Below are 19,963 nucleotides of genomic sequence, written 5' to 3' on the forward strand. Positions count from 1 at the left end.
CAGATGCATGTTAAGACAGCTGCCAAGTGTGTGAATGCCCACCCCGTGCAGCGTGAGGGAGTGGTCCTGATGCAGATTGTCAGGGGAGAGAGTCTCCGGAAGGCGAGATCCCTGGAAGTGGGTGGAGAGAAGAGAAGCCTTGGAAGGCGCTCGTTGGCACTTCAAGACTGGGAAACGGTAGCTCAGATGTGTCCCTTCACTCAGAACACTTTATGAGTCTCGACTTCCAACAGCTGGGGTTGCAGAGGTGAACGAGACTCAGAGAGCTCACACTGAAGAACCTAGTGGCCCCTACGGTCTGCTCCCAGGTCCTGTGATTCTGTGAGCAGACTGGAACTTCTGCGTGAGGGCTCCCTTTGGAAAGCAGCTGTCTCGTGCTCTGCCCGCCCCTGACTTGTGGGGTGCTCTTCTGTTCCGGGAGCTGCAGGGGCAGGTGGCCTGGATGGGAAATGCGGAATGCGGGTTTGAATCCTCCCTCCGCTTCCAAGTGGCTGTGTGTCCCAGGCTCTTTGAGCAGCTTCCATTTCCTTCTCTTTGTAAGTTGTACAAAGTTGAAATAAATGCTCTCTGAGATCCATCCCAGCACTAGCATTTTGCAACCCGAGCCTGTCCCCTGGCGGTGGGGGCTCATGATGAGGGGTGGGCGGGGTGATATTTGGGTTCAGATTTTCCTTGTCCACTTCTCAAGCCCTGGCCCCGAGGTCTCTGGAGGTGGCATCCTGTGGGTGATAGGCTGATGCCGTGAGCAGCGACGTAACCAAGTCCACCTCCGCCCTCGCAGGTGGCACCCTCTGCCCTGGGCACGTCGACCGTCGCAATCCATGAGCTGTGCCTAGCCTTCCCGGCCCCGGCCAAGGCTGCTTTTCACGTCTCGGAGAGTCAGGTGCTGTACGTCCGCGTAGTGGACAAGGTCGGTGCCAGCTTGCTGACGTGGCTCCCGCTCTGCTGATTCATAGAAACCGGGAACCCAGTGCAGCTGTGGGAGGTGTCTGCCTTGTGTCCTCTGCTTTTTCCCCTGGTTTCTGCGTCATTCCACCCCCCTTCCAGGTTGCCGCGAGCTTGCACCGCTGTCTCTCGCCTCTGTTGTTGTGTGTGCACGGTGCAGAGTAACCTCTGAGGTTGTACTTCCTCATTCCAGTTGACATCAGTAAAGCTCGGCTGCAAATCCCCCTTGAAGCTGGCTCCACATTAGCCCTGACTTGGGAATTCCTCTCCTCCTGCTGGCGCGGGTTACTAACCAGCCAGGTGCATACCTTGCTGAACAGGAATTTTTCTTCCCAGTATGTATGTTTTGGATTCTCAGGAATTTCAGTGGCAAATCAATAAAACTCACTAGTGCCAAGTGCTTTTGCAAAACGAATATGTGATAGATCTAGGCGTTTCTTTCTTTTTTTTTTTTTTAATTATTTATTTATTTCTCCCAAAGCCCCACTAGATAGTTGTATGTCATAGATGCACATCCTTCTAGTTGCTGTACGTGGCACGCGGCCACAGCATGGCCGGAGAAGTGGTGCGTCGGTGCGCGCCTGGGATCGAACCCAGGCCGCCAGCAGTGGAGCGCACGCACCTAACTGCCAAGCCACGGGGCCGGCCCTAGGCGTTTCTTTAATGTAAACAGGGAGTTTTTATTACTCTAAGTACCTGAAGTAACTGCAGCTAGGCCTGCAGAGGGCTGCTGTCAGGTTCCTGTGTTCCTGAGTGGAGAGAATGGGGACTACTTAAAAAGCCAGGATTCTCTTACACAGCCTCAAATATTCCTCCTATGACCTTATTTCCACTGATTATGTGCAGACTAGACTTCTGTGTCTTCACTAAGCATTTCTGACTCTCGTTTCCTATAAGAGCCTTACTGTGTGTATTGTATGCTGCAAGATGTGAGCTAGTACGTCAGTGTGCACTTATTGAACTCCTGCTGTATGCCTGCTGCCGTTCTAAGCTGTGGCTTATCTCTTTTACTAGATTCTTTTTTAAGAGTGGGGAGTATGATGTATGCATCTAAGTATCCCCAAGGCCCTTGTATACAGTAAGCACTTAACTGTCATTTGTTGATTGGCTGATAGTCTGGAGGTCGACTCAGGTGGCCTATGCCGGATTCCCAGGGTGTGAGTTTGAGGTTGGTAACACTTTCTCAGAACGTCACAGGGTGCCAACAGTGGTGGAATTGGCCATTCAGCGGCCACCCCTGAGTCTCTGTCCCCCACGATGTAGGTGGAGATTGGGAAGACAGTCAAGGCATACGTCCGCGTGCTGGACTTTCACAAAAAGCCTTTCCTGGCCAAATACTTTGCCTTCACGGACCTGAAGCTCCGAGCAGCCTCCCAGATCGTCTCGTTGGTGTGAGTCCTCCCAGGGGGCAGAGGAGGGCATCTCGGGGACAGCACCGACCAGTCTGTCCTGGTGGAGAAGTCCCAGCCCTTTCTTCTGTTCCAGGGCCCTTGACGAGGCCCTCGACCACTACACTGCCACGTTCCGCGTCCATGGCGTGGCCATTGGCCAGACCAGTCTCACTGCAACCGTGACTGATAAAGCCGGACAGAGAATCAGCGCGGCCCCACAACAGATCGAGGTAGAGCTGCTCGTCTTCAGGCCGCACGGGGTCAGCGCAGCCCCTGCCGCATGCACGGGAGGAGCGGGGAGTATGTCTTTTTTGTGATAGGCGGGGAGTTTTAGAGCCAGTCCGGGAAGCCACCGTGGAGAGGCCAAATGAAAAGCCTACAGTGCTCTACAGCGTCCTCTGATTGAAAGGGAGCCTTTACTAGTCCCAGGGATCCTGGGGGGCAGCGCCGGAGGGAGGGGCTGAGTTCATCCCCCTCTGGGACATAGGGGACATGATGCGGCTCAGAGAAAGGGCACAGCGTATCGCACGGCAAGGGAATGGCAGGACGTTCTTTAAACCCTTGCAGTGCCAGAAAGTGGTGGCTGGGTAAGAGCTGCAGACAAATTTGGGCTCGTGTGTGGACACACAGTCTGAACTTTAGAATGGGCCCTTGGAAGTGGTGGGCTTCCGTCACGGGAGCTCCTGGAGCAAGCAGTTCCTGCATGAGGGAGCTCTCTCGTCCCCTGGCATCGTCTCAGTGTGTAACGTGGGGCTGTCTCGTGGTGTTAGGTTTTGACAGGAGCCCCACAGTCGCCAGGGCCCAAGGCAGCCATGTCCAGGAGATCGTGTCCAAGCGTATCCTTCCGCAGCAGCACTAAACTGTGGGGCTCCTGCCGTGGGTCTCGGCCACACAGGGGCCAGTGGTCTTTGTGTTAATCTGTGTTGTAAAGCCGGTGAATGCCATCGTGCCTGCAGATGGAAGCGCCCCTTTCTTCTCCCGGCGCACAGGAGTTCACTCTGCCCATAAGCAGCGCGGCCCTGCAGAGACTAGTCCTCAGGCACAAAGCAGCCCCTTGGCCGAGCAGCGCGTTTGCTCACCCTACAAGCTCTTCCACCGCTCCTGCCAGGCGAGGGCCTGTGGGTGCGGGAGGAGGGTGTTGGCACTCTGCCCTGCTGCAGAGACAGGGGCATCCTTGCCCCTGCCCCCCGAGCCCCGCTCTCCTCGTCTGAAAAGTTTCTAGGGCATTGAAGTAGAGAACTATTCTAACATAATTTATCAGTAGAAGTTTGGAGAAATTTGGTGAAAGAGGCAACCTTCCAAAGAGGTGTTGGGGAAATGTGGAAGGCAGTGGATTGGAAACTTGGACATATATCGGAGTCCCCCGGAGGAGTTGGTAGAGTGCAGGACCCCACCTGGTTCTGCAGGTCTGGGTGGGCTGGAGAGTGCACATTTCTCATGGTTCCCACGTGGCGTTCACACAGTGGAACACGCCCCCCCCACCACCGAGAACGTGGATCATTGGGCCGTGGGTGGGATGAGATCCTGTGGGGGCCGCTCAGGCTCCCCCAGAGTTGGCCCGAACCCAGACCCTCGCCGGTCAATCTCCACAGAGGAGTGATGTCCACACCGCGTGTTTCTCTTTCCCTGAAGACATGAGGTGTGAATTACGCCCCACTGCATGAGCTTGGAACACAACAGTCCCCTTTCTCTTTTGTGTCTCCACACCCGGGTCTTTCCCCCGTTTAGGTTGATACCCAGGAAGGTGACGCTGATCACTGGGGCAATGATGCAGGTGGGAGCCAAAGGCCGCATCCTTGCCCCAGCCACGCCTGCGGCCAGCTGTCGGCGATGCCGTCAGCAGTGCGGGCTGCTGCCCACCCCAGCCCTGGCTTCAGGCATGCCTGCCCGCCTTGGGCATCAGAAATGGCTAAGGTGGAATGCTCCAGGTTGTTGGTGCCCTCGCCCTCTGAGGACAAGGTGTGGGCTGGCCAGGAGAACGGGGGCTGACGGGCGCTGCTGTGTCTCCCCATTCCAGATCACCTCCGAGGGCGGCCCCCAACCTCAGTCCAACATCCTGTTCTCCATCAGCAATGAGAGTGTTGCGGTGGTGAAGAGTGCCGGGCTGGTTCGGGGGCTTGCCTTCGACAACGGCACTGTGTCAGGGGTCGTGCAGGCCGTGGGCACTGAGACCGGCAAGCTCGTCACCGTGTCTCAGGTAACAGGCTTGGGCTCCATCGCGGACAGGTGCCTTCTGAATCCGCCCCAGACAGTGGGCCCTCTAGTGATGAGGCACACTGGCGAGTTGGCCAGCTGTGATGGGGAGGATGCCCTGTTTACGGGGTTTGGGTTCTGCTCCTGAGGACCACCCCTCTCTGAGGGTCCTGTGTCTGCCCTCTGAGTCCACAGCCCCCGTCTATCACCCCTGCCTGGGATGGCCCTGCCAGCTGGGGGCACCCAGACCCCCAAGGCTGCTTTTCTCCAGACTGAGTCTCCCCAGCTGCTCCTTAAGGGACAAGTTTCCAAGCCCCCGCCCTGGGGACATCCAGTGCATGATAGTGGCAGCAGTTCTGATAGTGGACTCTGCACTCGCCTCCTCTAGTCCTCAGCATCCTCGTGCATTTTGCTGCTTTCTCTGTTTGCAGATAAGGGGCCTAAGGAGCCAGCTGGTGGCCCACGGTCGCTGCATAGCGGTTCCAGGACTTGATCTGGAACGGCTGACGTCAGAGCTCTCAGCCTTTTGTCCGTTCATTTCTGGCAGAGCCTGGGGATGTTCTAATGGAAGAGGAGGGATGCTGTTGGCTCTGACACACTTGGTGGATTGCAGTGTGTGTTTTCAGAGGCATGTGCTGGCTTGGCTGCTGTAAGTGTAGATAGTTGAACACCAATAGTGTTTCAGACCTGGATTTGTATTTCCAGGAGAAAAAGCAAACCTGGGTCATCCACTACTATCTTTTGCTCCACTGGAGGTGCAATTCTTTCCCAGGCCCCTTCTCCCCAGGCAGGGATACTCAGTAATTGCTTTTGTGGGTCAGCAGAGATGCTAGAAGGCTGAGTTAGGGGAGTCCTCACCCCAGGAGGGCCTTCGTGCCCCCCGTTGGTGGCATTGACTCTGAGCAGGTGAGAGTTAGTGTCTCCGAGTCTGATGCTTTCCCTTCCTTCCCAGGTGTGGGTACGTCTTTGGGCCTCTAGAATGGAGATGGAGATGGTTTCCGCCTCCTGAGATGGGCTCAGGGTGCTTGGATTCTCCTGACATCCTTTGCCTGTGGTGACTTGCATCAGGGGGGCTGCTTTGTGGGGCCGGAAACCTGGGCTCTAGGAACAGTGTTTGTTTTGTGTGACACGACTGTGGACAAGAACCTTTTCAGATGCCAGTCATCCCTTTCCTTGCCGGGAATTGGGCCCCCTGAAAGCAGTCCGTGAGCCCCCCGAGTTTGACTCATCTAAACACAGCACCCAGGGGGCTGGCGTGGGTGCCACCCAGGAGAAGGGGAGGCTGAGGCGTCCTCGTTCCCCGAGGCTGCCTGTGATCCGACGTTGAGCTCATTGACTTACTCCCTTTCCCGCAGTTTCAGTGTCTCTCCTGGTACCCCAGTTAAAACACGGAGCCCTTCTGCATCACGGGGTGGATGCCCTGGTTCTGCCTATCGATTTTATAAAGACAAGAAGGCATTGGAATGAAAGTCTGTCCTGTGGCAAACAGCAGGGTTCAGACAGACGTCCTGGAGAGTAAGACGAAGGAGCAAAGAGGCCCTGCATTTTCTCTCTTTAGAGAAGGGGTTGTGGCTTTAGGAACTGGTTCCTTTTTCTTCTCCTGGGGGCCTGGGTGGCTGAAACAGCAGCTGGTGGAGATTCAGCTAGAGGGGCCCCCAGCCGTGCATTTCCCCCTGGCCAGCACTCCTCTCTGAGGTCTGCCCTTGTGGACCACCTCCCTCTCTGCAGCCCCGTCTGGCAGGTCGGGAGGGGAGCTGGGGGAAGGTCCTGGTGCCCCTTGGCAGATGGAGAGGCTGTGCCACCAGCTGCATCTGAAAGGCGTCTCCTTGAGCCCAGGTAGGCAGCGGCTCAGCCTGAAGCCTGCGTGTCCACGAAGGATATGTGATTCTGGTCAGAAGCTTCCAGTTCCATCTGTCCAAGAATCAGCACCCAAGGCTGAGGGAGGGGCCAGGACTGGCAGGAGGAGGCTGAGCAGTGCGAAGGATGAAGAAAAGGAAGGGAATGAGTGTTTATTGAGCCTACTCGTTGCTAGGTGTTAGCCCAGATCACAAAGCACAGGAATTGGGCTCAGCATGAGCACATGTAAAAAGGGTCTAGTAGCCTGGATTCAGCATGATTCAAGAGTACTATGAATAAGCCAATCAAGTTAGTTTTTGGCCAGATTAATAGGAATACAGAGTTCAGAATGAAGGAGGGTATAAGGTCTGCTTGAATCATACTCTGCCTGCCTCCTGCATTCATCCCTGTACTCTGCTCAGTTAGAGAGATCGACAAGCTGGATTTGGGGTTGGGAGGGTCTGGAGACCTGTCCTGTGAGGGCTACCCAGCCTAGAGAACAGTCCCCAGTCACTGCCCCCAAGTCTCTGTAGCGCTCACCTGGAGCATCTGGATCAGACAGGTCTATCGGCTCAGAAGACCAGGCTGGGACCCCCCAAGGGGGTGGGAGGGCAGTGGCCAGATCTGTGTGGGGTGAGCCACCCACAAAGCAGGCAGCCTCAGGCAGAGAAGCATCGTGCTGGACACCCTGTGGGTGCCTTCTAGCCACGTGACCCTGAGCTGGCCTTGGCAGGAGCCCCCTTCCTTGGCGAGTGTCCTCCCACTGCTGCCAGCCCGGGGACCCCATGGGTGCCTTCCCTGTAGGAGACGTGGCAGCCCTGCACACACGTCCACACGTCACTGGGTGTCATCTTGGCCGGCTGTTGCTCCCTGCCGCTCTGGCTTCCACTCCACTCTCCTCTGAAGCTGATGTCCCAGGGTCACGAGCACCTCGGCTCATTCACTCCTCCACTGCCCTCCACAGCCTGGACCCCCGTCCTCCTCAGTGAACTCGCCCTGCCTCGCTGCCCCGCCTCTCGCCTCCCCAGCCCCTCACCCTCTGCCTGTCCCAGTGCTCACGCCCCTCGGGGTGGTCCTCGCCCGGCCCTCCCCGGCCCCCAGTGCCCCGCCTGCTGCCTTCACAGAGCACCCACACAGACGTCGTCCCGAGTGCCCCGTGAGGCAGGTTCTCCTCGTGTCCTCGTCGCAGGTGTGGGAACAGATGCCGAAAGAAACTAGGCAGCCGCCCAAAGGCGCCTCTGGCGGAGACCAGTTGTCCCCAACGTCTCTCTGCCTTCTTTCTCGGGATCCGAGCCCTGACGTGGAGCTGGGCAAAGAGCAGCCAGGACATGCACTACGTTTCCCAGCCCCTCTTGCTGCTAGAAGCCAACGTGCGATTATATTCTGGGCACAGAACGTGAGCGGCGGTGTCCGGGCAGCTCATGAAGCCGTCTCCTGAAGGGAGGGGCCCTCCTCGCGGCGTCCTTCCCCCAGCTGAGCAGACCCGGGTGGGGTTCCGCCCAGCAAGGCCGGTAGGGCCACCAGAGTCGCTGGGCCGTCGTGACCTTGGAGCCTGCACCCAGCCCAGGACGCCTCCCTTGACGGGAGAGAAGCGCTCCCATGGCTTCAGGACCCAGCGGATCTAGTGCCGCAGCCAACCCCAGCCCACCTCAGTCAACGGCAGCGCCAGACGCACACCCGCGAGGCTAGCCATCTCCTGCCCAGAGCTCTCCTCTGGCCCCCAGGGGCGCACTTGCTCCTGCACGACCAAGGTCCCCTGCTTGGGGCCCCCTCACCCCATTCCCTACGCCTGCCAGTCCCCCAGTTCCCGTGAATCCGTCCCCTCCTTGTCTCATCTCTCTGGCCTCCCCCTGGCCCTCTTCTCGGCCCAGGGAGCGTCCACCCGGGATGAGGTCCCCACCTCCCCACCTCAGCCTCTCCTCCTCTCAGCTGCCCCGTCCCTGCCCTGCTGCTCGCAGATCTGCCCAGGCACCCTGTGCCTAAACTCACTGCAGCCCCACCCACCCCCGGGGTGGCTGCAGCCCTGTGAACATAGGCAGTTTCCCAAACTGGCTCTGCTCGCTCACCTCCCCTCTTTGTCCTGCATGGAAACCGCCTTCCGGGCCCACCGTCCTCTACCCCCACCCCGGGCTTTGAGATCAGACAGAGCTGGGTGGGTCCCGGATCCACTGTCCCACCTGTCTGTGCCTGCTCCGGTCTCTTCCCCTCTGAACTTCAGGGTTCTCCGCACAATGGGCACAGTGGTGCCTACAAAGTTATCGTAACTCTCTGAGAGAGGAAGACGTGGGAGAGCGTGAGGAGAAGGCCTCAGCTCTGTCCACGAGACTCTGGGGGCAGAGAGGAGGCCGGATCCAGCACAGAGGGCCCTAGGGAATGGAGGTAACTGGGCACAGAAGTGCTTGGGGCACAGGTGACAACTTTAGGACAGGAAAGCCCTGTCGTGGCCTGCTCACCCTGAGAAGCTAAATATAGAAGCTAAAAATCCCATAGGTGCTATCACTGCCCCTGGTTCTGGTTTCCCTGACCGCAAAATGGGGAGGACGCTCCTCACGATGATCCTATGAGAAGAGAATGAGCTGATGGCAGAAGGTGCTGCGTCCACATATGCTGCTGTCACTGTGGTTGGGGGGCTGGCATGGGGCCCGAAGGAGCCCAGATGGAGAAAGAGTGTTTGTCCGCAGAATGAGGAGCTGGAGGGACAGCAGGTGAACGGCAGGGAGGTGCTACCCCAGCCCCCTACGCCTTTGTTGTCATTCCTCGTGCTGTGTGGCCATCGTGGGCCCCCATGACACCTCCCCAGCTGGGATTTCCTGGAGGGTGGGAACAGGCCTGCTTCTACCGTGTCCCCAGGACCTGGTGCACAGGAAGACCTAGAAGGCATTCAACTGACGGCGTATGTTCAGCACAGGGCCTGCCTGGCACACAATAAATGTCAGCATTGCCCTCAGGGCAGGCCTCCTCAGTGACACAAGATGGCTGCCAGGATCCAGGCATCATATCACAACCAGACATGGCAGCATCCAGAAGAAGAGGAGCAGAGAGACAAACTCTCCCTGTCTCCTTCTAAGGACTAAAGACTTCTTTCCTGGAAGGCACCTCGGCATACAGTTGCCACCGTATCCATAAGCCGAAGGGGGGGGGGAGGGGGTTGCTTTCATGGCCATTACCTAGCCCATGGCTGGGGAGGGCAACGGGGTGATCATGTCCATGCATGGTCAGTCTTTAGGACATGACTGCATGTCAGGATGTCCACCCCTCAATTTCCTTTCAGAGAGAAAGAGAAAGTTCTCAGCATCAGCCAGCTGGCTTCCTCTCTGATGACGTTGTCTCCCCGTCTCGGGGACTCTGGGGCCTGCGGAGCTGCTGAGAGGACCAGACACCCAGGGGAGAGCTCCGGGCTTGCTTCTCCCCAGGGACAACCATCGTTTGAAAGCACATGCGGGGATGGCAGATGCACGTGCTGGGGCAGCAGCCAGACCTGCTAGAACAGCCAATTTTGCTCCAGTTCAACTCCCTCATTGTTCAGATGGGAAAACTGAGGCCCAGAGACAGGAAGGGACCAGCCCAGGGTCACACCTGAGTAACACCCCATGTCCCAGCCCCTTCTGACATTCAGGGCCCCAGCTGAATGGCACAGCAGCTAAGACAGCTCACGCGGACGGATCAACAAATTGCTGTGAGCATTTCTCCCTACGGTTAATTCTCAAGGGGCCCGTGTGGATCCACAATTTCAACATCAAATGAAGTGAGCAGTCGCAGCTACAGAGTGAGAAAAGGGAAGGAAACAAAACCTGAGACCATGGGTCTGGCGACTGTCTAGTACTTTGTTAAGTTGCATGGTGTGTGTAATCAGCAAATACAATTCTGTGGAGGATTTCATTGGCAGCCTCGTCAGGTGACAGCTTTCATTTGGGGAGCCTTTACTGAAAGCAAGAAGAACCAGGAAGATGGACCCGACAGACACGTTGCTTCCCTGCGCTGAGGCGCGATGGCCCCAGGGCAGCGGCAGCCCTCCCTCTGGGTCCTCCTCCAGGGAGGACAGGGCGTCGGAGGCGAATGGCAGCAGCAGGTGAGCCCGGGGCAGGGCCCAGGCACCACGTAGAGCTCCTGCCTCTGCCACTTACCAGCCGGGCCACCCTGACCGTGGGTCCTTCACGCCACCTCTCTGAGCCTCGGTCTCCCCGTCTGCAAGATGGCGATTATACATGACCTCCTCCGTAGGTTTGCTGTGGGCGTCTGATGTGCTCCCGTGTTGAGACCCCCGGCCAGCGGTGAGCAGACATTGGTGCTCAGTCGACACTGCTGTTCCTCCTCCTCCCCGCGGGCGGTCGAAGCAGCCCTCCTCACTCTCCTGGGGGCCGTGACACGCATGCTCTGGGGGTCTTGTGACAGCAGTCCCCTCCACCGCTCACCGGGCCTAGTGAAGTCCAGGCTCATCAACGCAGGTGTGACTGGCCAGGTGGCTGACACAGCCCAGTGAGGGGCTGGGGCGCAGACTAGCGACCTGAGGGCATGGCCGCACCCACTCGGCTCCAGCTGCCAGACGGGAACAAAGCCCAGTGAGGCCAACTTTTCAGGTTTCCTAGAGACTCCAAAAATCCAGCTTTTTAAAACTTTCCACTTTATAAATAATGGTAACAAAATTCAAGTTAAAAAATATAAAAAACAACCTATGTGGGCCAAAGAAACCTGCCCTTAGGCCACCAGTTTGCAATCTCTGAATTTCTTCATAAATGGTAAAATTCTGGCGCGTGTATCTCCACACTCCCTTCCTATGGCCCTGGCAGACACTGCTAATCGCTCCCAGCACTCTTTCCTGCAGGAGCAGGACTCTGCCTCAGAATTCCTCACAACCCAGCATTCCGGGCAGCACTGCCAGTCAGCCGGTATTGGCCGAGGAGAGGAGGCCCATCGTCACCCCTAATCTACTCCAAGTCCCTCATTTTAGGGATGGGGAAAGACTGGGTTTAGCCCACCCGTAATCCAAGATGTGAATATATCAGCTTTTCCCTGGCAACTTGCCCCGGATGGATACAGATAGAGGGAGAGAGAGAAAGGGAGGGGCTAAAAGACGCTGTGTGTGCCAGCAGAGTTTTCTTCCATTTCAGAATTATAGGTTTGGGGCTGAAGCATCTTAAAATGCAGAAGGAGCAGACAGCTGACACAGCCCCAGCTGCCTGTTCCTACTACCCACCGAGTCCCACAGGCAGTGGGCAGGGGGACTGCGTGGGGACCGAGGGTCTTTAAATGTGTAAATGTAAACACTTCATTACGTTTTCAGGAACCACTGAATGACATCTCCCATCCATGTTGAGGAGGGGAACAGAATGGGAGCTCATGGTCTAGATCAAAGGAAAATTATCACGGGCCGTCTCTTGGGCCCCCAAGTTGGAGGCAGATTCACGTTGGCTGCCAACTCAGTAATCTTGTTCCCTGAGCCAGGAAAGTTGAGCTGCTGTCATCACCTCCAAGGGATGTGAGCATCTTTTATCAGCGCCCTGCTTGCTCCTGTATTTATTCTCCAAACATTTGTCAGCTCAAGTCGTATGCTGGCACCTTCCCAAGGAGCTGGCAGGGTGGGGGCAGAGGGACGAGTCAGACGGGGCTTCTCTAGGAGGGGCAGAGAGGGAGACAGACGAGGCTCACAGCACCTCTGTGGTGTGGAAGGTGCTGGAGCCTCAGAGAAGGGACTGTGCCGGGTTGGTGGGTTGGAGGAAGCTCCCGGGAGGAGGTGAGTCAGAACCGGGACTGGAACGATGGGCATCTCAGCAGAGGAGCTGGTTTGAGCCCAAGGTCAGAAACTTCTAGCCTCTTGTGGGGACAGTACTGAGTGGTGGGGAGGAACGGGTGGTGGTCTGGGTTCGAACGCTAACCCATTTGGAATAGAGTTATGGCATGTTGGGCTGGTATCGAAGCTCCTGGTCCCCAAACGGGATGACAGGAAGCCCTGATTTGGGGTGACTGGGATCACTACCTCAAACCACAGGCCTCCCATCTCTCCCTGTCTTGGGACACCCCCAGGGGGACGCGCTGTTGGGTGAGATGTTCTGAACTGAGGGCAGCCGAAGCGTAGAAGGCAGTAAAGTGGATTCTTCCCAGTCTAACTGGACTCTTTTTCAGGTTTCTCACATTTTGAATTCCAAAACAGATAGAACCCATTCAAAATTTCACATAATTTCACATTCTGAGTGAGTTATTCAGTTTGATAATTAGAACATGTTATCAAGTCACGTCGTAAAACAGTTGAATTATGGTCAGTCCTCACTGTACTTCCTCCTGTAAAATGTCTCGTGTGTTCTGTTTCCTATAAAGTACAGTTTTCTCACTACCTGAAAGTTCGCCTCACTCCGCTTCGCTTTTACGAAAGACCTACGTTAGTACCTGTGGTGGCTAACGGAAGGAAATCCGAAGAGGATTTTCGCTTTTACCAAAACAGGCTAAAGCGAAAACAGCGCTCAGCGTCTGGTTTGCCGCGTGCCCCCCCAGCCTCGAGCAGGGCGCCGCCAGCCTCCTTCCCGGGAACCACGCTCAGCGTCTCAGCCTCAGGCCCCAGAGTTTGAACCGTGTCTGCGAGCCTCTGGGCGTTATCTTGATTTATTTTGGTAGGTTATTTGGGGGGTCTGGGAACGCTCCAAAATTTTCTCCATATAAATTAATGGTAATTCTTCGCTTTCTGTCCTTTCGGCTCACAAAATGTTACATAGGAACACTCTATTTTCAGACAGCGGGGGAAAACTGTGTACCTTTAAACAAAAGATGAAAAATTATAGGTGTCAACTTAGAAAGGTTGGGAGGAGAGAGTCTTGTCAAAATTCTTTGAGGGAGTGGACAAAAATTTGTAAAACCTTTCCAGTAGGCAATGGGGAGCCATGGATGGTGCCTGAGCAGGAGTGTGACGTCTTTAAAAACCGGCTAGGAGGGGTATCCTGGGGGTGAGTGTGTGTGTGAGCGGCACCTCCTCGGTGGTAGCCGACAGGTGACTGGTGGGTCCAAGGGGAGTGGACGGGACTATCTGGGGATAACACGTGCCCTCACCTCCCCTCTGCCCCTTTGTCCTTCGACCAGGCTCCGCCAGTCTTCTGCTTCTGGCCCTGATCGTGTGGCCAGACCCCTCTCCCCCCGGCCCGGGCCTCAGTGTTCCCCTCGTTTTGATCAGGTGCTCCCAGGTCTGAGGGGCTGAGGGGCCAGGAGAGGAGCAGACCCCGGGCCCGGGCCGCAGCCTCCCCACTGGAGCCATGTCCTCAGGGAAGACATCGCTGACCCTGAGGCGCTGGCCCGCCCTCGGCAGTGGAGAGATTGGGCCTCAGAGGCCACGGCTAAGCTGGGCTGGGGGGCCAGCGGGCCAGCTCCTCTCCAAACCCCGGCCCGGGTTAACCACCCTCCCCCACGGTGAGGCTCCGAAGGACACGCCAGCAGCTCCCGGCTCCCCCCCCCCCCACCTGATTTGGAGCGTCTGGGAGGAGACGGGAGTCCGGCCTGCGGAGATCACTGGTCACTAAGAGACGCTCAGTCGGAGGAGGGGCTCCTCCTGCCGGACCCTGAATTAGGCTGAATCCTCCCTCCAGCCCACCTGCCACTTCTCCTCACCTCCTCCCACCGCCAAGTCCCCCGTGCCCTGGGGATGCCCCCGGCAGCCCCTGGTTGGTCTGTCTGTCCTTCTGTCTGTCTCTCCTCTCTTCTCCCCCCGGCTCTTCCATCAGGGGCAGAGGTCCCACCTCTCTCGAAATTTCTCTTCTTCCTCTCCTCCCTTTCCCCTCCCCCTCCTCCCCTTCCTCCCCCTCCTCCCCTTCTTTCTCCTATCCTTCCTCCTCCTACCCTTCCCCCTCCCCCTCTTCCCTCTCCTCCTCCTCCTCCTCCTCTTCCCCCTCCTCCTCCTCCCCCTTCCTCCTCCTCCTCCTCTTCCTACCCTTCCCCCTCCTCCTCTTCCCTCTCCTCCTCCTCTCCCCTTCCCCCTCCTCCTCCTCCCCATCCTCTTCCTCCCTTCCCCCTCCTCCTCCTCCCTTACCCTCCTCCTCCTCCCCTACCCTCCTCCTCCTCCCCTTCCCCTTCTCCTCCTCCCCCCTCCTCCCCCTCCTTCCTCCTCCTCCCCCTCCTCCCCCCTCCTTCCCTTCCTCCTCCCCTTCCTCCTCCTCTCCTTCCTTCTCCTCCTCCTCCCTTCCCCTCCCCCTCCTCCCCTTCCTCCTCCTCCTCCTCCTCCTCTCCCCTTCCTCTTCCTTCTCCTTCTTCTCTGTGCAATACCCTGCCCTACTCTGGTCTTCTGATCAGCAGCATGGGCATCACCTGGGAGCCTGTTAGAAATGTAGGCTCTCAGGCCCCGCCCCAGACCTGCTGGATCAGAACCTACATTTCACAAGACGCCCGGGTGACGTGTGTGCGCTTTTCTAGTTACAGAGTAATCTGAGGTAATGGAAGTAGAAAGTACAGATAAGCCAGAAGAAAGGGATCATCACCTGTGGCCCCTCTGCTGATTGCTGACTCTGTTTCTAATTTGCTGTTCTTTTCCAAGATCGCCAAATATGTTCATCCAACAGCTGCTCAGAATGTCAGCTCCTACTGCTGCCACACAAGGCTATGCGGCCTTGACCTTCTTCCATGCCTTCTCTGGACCTCAATGAGTCCGCCTGTAAAAGGGGCATACAGATCCCTACCAGGTTGGGATGTCGGACACCAGCCCTTGCCTGGCAGGTCACCTCTCTGAACCTCAGTCTCCTTATCTATAAGATGGGACTCCACCAAGTGACTACCGCATGCAGTCGTGAGGATTCAGGGCATGGGTCTGGGTCCTCATCAAGATGCCACTGACTAGGGTAGCTTCATCCTGGGGGCCCTGGTCATTCTCCAGTGGCATTTGAAGCCCCAGCGACCCTGTGGCCTTGTTGGAAGTGTGGTGCCTGGATTCCCAGGGTGAGTGTCCCGAGACAGAGAGACAGAGACAGAGACAAAGAGAGACAGAGAAACAGAGAGAGACAAAAGGAGACAGAGACAGGAAGACAGAGAGACAGGGGGAGATGGGCCGTACATCGTGTCCACCACAGTCAAGGTACAGAACGGCTCTGTCACCGCAAGGATCCCTCGTGTTGCCCTTTTATCCTTACGCTCACTCCTTCCTGCCCCCTCACCCCTGGCAGCAGCTCATCTGTTCTCTGTCTATAATTTTGTCTTTTCAGGAATGTTCTATCACTGGAATCACGCAGTACGTAACCTTTTGGGATTGGCTCTCTTTGCTCTGGACAATGGCCTTGGGATCCATCCAAGCTGTTGCGCATGCCCATAGATCATTCCTTCCTGGGGCTGAGTAGCATTCCACGGTGTGGATGGACCGCAGTTTGTTGAAGGGCCTCTGGGTTGTTTCCGGTGTTTGGTATTACAAGTAAAGCTGCTGTGCACAGTTGTGTAGAGGTTTCTGTGTGAACACAGGTTGTCATTTCTCGGGGGTAAATGCCCGGGAGCACAGTCGCTGGTTCGTATGGTGGCTGCATGTTTAGTTTTATAGTAAACTGCCAAACGCTTTTCCAGAGTGGCCACGCCATTTTACATTCCCGCAGTCTTCTCTCCAGCATTTGGCATTATGCTGTTTTTTATTTTCATCCCTACCATAGGTGTGTGGTGATATCTCATTGTGGTTTTAATCTGCATTTCTCTAGTGCTGATAATGTGGAACGTTTTCGTGTGCTTGTGTGCCTTCTGTGTGTCTTGTTAGGTGAAGTGTTCCTTCATGTCTTCTGCCGTCTTCTAGCTGAACTGTTCGTCTTGTTGAGTTGTGAATGTTCTTTATATATTCTAGATGCCACTCCTCCATCGGGTGTGTGGTTTGCAAATGTTCTTCCCAGTCAACAGCTTGTCTTTTCATCCTCTTCATAGCATCTCTCAGAGAACAAACGTTTTACATTTTACTGAGGTCCAGCTTCTGGAATTTCCTTTTATGGGTGGTGCTTTCGATGTCAACTCTTAAGTGTTTGCCTAGTTACAGGTCTTGGTTTTCTCTGACTTTTTTTCAGTGACGATTAGCCCTGAGCTAATCCATTGCCAATCTTCCTCTTTTGGCTAAGGAAGATTAGCCCTGAGCTAACATCCATTGCCAGTCTTCCTCTTTTGACTAAGGAAGATTGGCCCTGGGCTAACATCCGTGCCCATCTTCCTCTACTTTATGTGTGGGACACCGCCACAGCGTGGCTTGATAAGCGGTGTGCCAGTCCGCGCCCAGGATCTGAACCAGCGAACTTAACCACTATGCCACTGGGCCGGCCCCTTTCTCTGATTTTTTTCCCTAAAATTTTATAGATTCACATTTTCATTTAAGCCCGTGATCCATTTAGAGTTCATTTTACATAAGGCAGGAGGTTTAGGTCGGGGTTTGCTTTTATTGCCTGTGGATGTCTGAACTTGGAAGTCACTCGGTGTCATGATTTCCACTGGTCAGGGCCACTGGGAAGGCAGGTCTAGATTCCAGGCAGGGCCATAGACCCCACCTGTCAGTCTCTGGAAACTGCAGTCCACCACCGGGGGTGTGCCCTCAGGATTCTAGAAGGGCCCCGCTCCTCCGGGATCACAGGTTTGTGACAGGTTTCAGCCAGTTCTAAGAATCATGTAGAGATTAGCCTAGAGCAGCGGGACGTTTGAAACTGGGTTGGCAGGTATCACTCAGGATCTTGGCAGGAAACGGGGCAGGTTCAAGGGGAAAGGGAAGACAGGTTGATGAAGGGATAAACCACAGAGGTGCGGGCGGCGTTGGAGGAGCGGACGAGGGGCAGTGCAGCACCCAGGCCTGGCCACAGTGGGAGCCGTTGCTTCCCCCGGCTGAGGGGGACGGGGCGGGGGGTGCCGCCTTACCAGCGCCCAGGGAGAGCTGAAGCTGTCGGAGAGGCGCCTCACGCGGCTGCGGCTGTAGGTCAAGAAACGGGGTTATTGAGCAGCCCGGAGCCCGCAGCCCAGCAGGGGGAAGGTGGGAATACATGCCCGACCTCCCGCCCGTCTCCTGCTAGTGCCTCCCAGTGACCGATCCAACTGTGTTATGGGCTGAACTCTGACCCCCAAAATTCATATGTTGAAGCCTTCACCCCCAATACCTCAGATGTTGCTGTGGTTGGAGATAGGGTCCTCAAAGAGGTGATTAAGTTAAAATGGGCTCATATGGGTAAGTGGGCCCTAATCCCGTCTGACGGGTGTCCCTATAAGAAGAGGAGATGAGGACACTGACAACACAGAGGGAGGACCGTGTGAGGACACAGGGAGAAGGCGGCCGTCTTTGAGCCAAGGAGAGAGGCCTCAGAAGGGTCCAACCCTGCCGGCACCTTATCTCAGACTTCCAGCCTCTGGAACTGTGAGCAGTAAATGTCAGTTGTCTAAGCCGCCCAGCCCGTGGGACTTGCTCTGGCCGCCCTGGCTGACTGATACAAACCGAAGCCAGCTGTCCATTGGTGGAGTTGTGTGGTCAGGCCCCGAGCACGGAGCAGGTGGACGGGGAGGACAGTGGGTCTGGAGGGCTGTTGGACAGTGTCCAGCACAGAAGGTCACGGATGACCTCGCAGAGGTGGTGGAGTTCAGGTTCAGACATCCGTGTTCTGGTCTCCCACTGCCTGTGAGCTCATCACGGAGGTTCTAGACACCTCAGCTTGGCATGCCCCAAACTGAACCCGCCATGTTTCTTTCCTCTGCCTGCCCCAGCCTACACACCTTCTTTCCTCCTCCCTTTCTTACTGTATCTGTCAGCCCAGGCCAGCGCCCCTGACCTGCCCGCTCCTCGCTGTCCCCTCCCCACCGAATCGCCGAGAGCTGCCGGTTCTGGCTCTCTCGGATGCTTCCACCACCCTGTTCCCAGTCTCAGCCCTCGCCCTCACGTGAGCTGTTGTGTGCGGCCTCCACCCCTGCTCTCCTTCCCCGCCGTGTCCACTCTGTAGCCGGAGCGATCTTTAAAAAACCACAACACTGATCTTTCTACTCCTTGTTTATAACTGGCCAGTGGATTTCAGCACCCCTCCTCCTCCCGCCCCCTAAATACATATTCAGAAATGGAAAAGGCAGAGCTGCTCTGCAGACAGAGACAGACATTGTCACAGATCAGAAATGATTCAGAAACACAGGTCATCAGTGGGCCTGAAGCTGTGAATCTGCTGAAATCTGGAACCAGAGTCTGCAGAGGGAGCTGGCAGGTGACAGGATCAAAAGGTGGCCCATGACAAGGGGGGGACAGGATCCAGGCCCACTGTTGGAGCCCTGGGCAGGGTGGGCTCCCCTTGCCCATAAAAGGAGGCTGAAAAGAGGTGCTGCTTACCACTGCTGGGGACGGGGGCGTCTGTCGAGCTGCCAGAGGCCGAAGGGAGTGTGTGCAGCCGCATGGCCAGGGCTGGGCCAAGCTGGCCGCTGGCCAGAGGTGGGATCTGTCGACATCACTGTGCAGCAGGGGTTCTGGGCACCAGCGGGAGACCTAGTTCTAGTTCTGTCTCAGGCCTGGTGGAACGAGGAGGGCGCTGGTCTGGGACAGCACCAACGGCCAGACGGAGAAGGATGGGCAGGGGAGAGAGACAGTGCTCCCCCACAACATGAGTCTGCAAACCCAAATTCCCAAGCTCACACGAGGCGAGGCCGCTACAAAGCCTCACAGAAGCTCGTCTGAAATGTCTGTGAAGCAAGGGGTGCTTAGGGTCTGCGTTAGTTCCCTCGGCTGCCGTAACAAAGCACGGCAGACTGGGTGGCTTGCAGCAGCAGCAGTTTATTCTCTCACAGTTCTGGAGGCCGGAAGTCCCAACCCAGGGCGTCAGCAGGGCTGGTCCTTCTGACGGTCCGAGTGAGGATCCGCTCCCTGCCTCTCTCCTAGGTTCCGGCGTGGCCAGCAGTGCTCGGCTTTCCTTGGCTTGCGGATCCATCACTCCAGTCTCTGCCTCCACCGTCACACGGCCGTCTTCCTGTGTCTTCACAGCATCTTCCCTCTGTGCATGTCTGTCTCTCCAAATTTCCCCCTTTTCATAAGGACCCCACTTGTGCTGGATTAGGGGCCCACCCAAGTGACCTCACCTTAACTCATCACATCGGCAACAATCCTATTTCCAAGTAAGGTCACAGTCTGAGGTCCTGGGGGCTAGGACTTCAGGGTGTCTTTTTGGAGGAACACAATTCAACTCATAATAGGATCCCTTAAGAGAAAACAGAGAAATAGCATCCATGAAAAGAACAAACTGTTATGAAATCAAAAGAGACAAGGAGAGAGAGATACGGAAAAGGACCAGTTAGCCATCCTAAAAATGAAAAACATCATCATGGAAATCAAACTGTAACACCTCCATAGGTGGTCAAAGAGAGCAATAGTAGCTTTGAAAGTAGAACTGATCAATTTCCCCAAAACACAGCCCAGGGTGTCTCTTCGTTGAAGAATTTCTTCTTTATCTAAGAATTAAGAATAAATATGTGAAAAGCCAGTTTCGGGACTTGGACGCAAGGCTGAGTGGCTCTGATACAGTAGTTTCGGAAGCTGAGACGGCGGGAGTAGTAGAGAAGCCGTTGAAGGGATAATGTCTGAATGTTTTTGAGACTGAACCGAAGCACAAGTCCTCCTCAGGTAAAAAACAAACAAAAGCACACGTAAAGTGCACAATAAATAAAAT

The 19,963-nt window shown here is 56.1% G+C and overlaps 1 protein-coding gene across 1 annotated transcript; it reads left to right on the top strand.

Annotated features, from left to right (window-relative positions):
* Positions 1 to 2,756: 2,756 nt before the first annotated feature.
* LOC131419940 (nuclear pore membrane glycoprotein 210-like) lies at positions 2,757 to 7,099 on the top strand. Its single transcript, XM_058565555.1, has 2 exons — positions 2,757 to 4,110; positions 4,354 to 7,099. The coding sequence occupies exons 1-2, from the start codon at positions 3,997 to 3,999 to the stop codon at positions 4,675 to 4,677; spliced, it is 438 nt and encodes a 145-aa protein (XP_058421538.1). The 5' UTR covers positions 2,757 to 3,996; the 3' UTR covers positions 4,678 to 7,099.
* The last annotated feature ends 12,864 nt before the right edge of the window (positions 7,100 to 19,963 follow it).

The sequence above is a fragment of the Diceros bicornis genome, chromosome 2 (assembly GCF_020826845.1).
Source record: "Diceros bicornis minor isolate mBicDic1 chromosome 2, mDicBic1.mat.cur, whole genome shotgun sequence".
Classification (NCBI taxonomy): domain Eukaryota; kingdom Metazoa; phylum Chordata; class Mammalia; order Perissodactyla; family Rhinocerotidae; genus Diceros; species Diceros bicornis.

Bases quoted from the DNA above. Each gene is read 5' to 3' on its own strand.
- LOC131419940 (XM_058565555.1), top strand. From the start codon at position 3,997: ATGAGCTTGGAACACAACAGTCCCCTTTCTCTTTTGTGTCTCCACACC. The intron at 4,111-4,353 runs GTGGGAGCCAAA...TCCCCATTCCAG, and splicing joins TCACTGGGGCAATGATGCAG to ATCACCTCCGAGGGCGGCCC.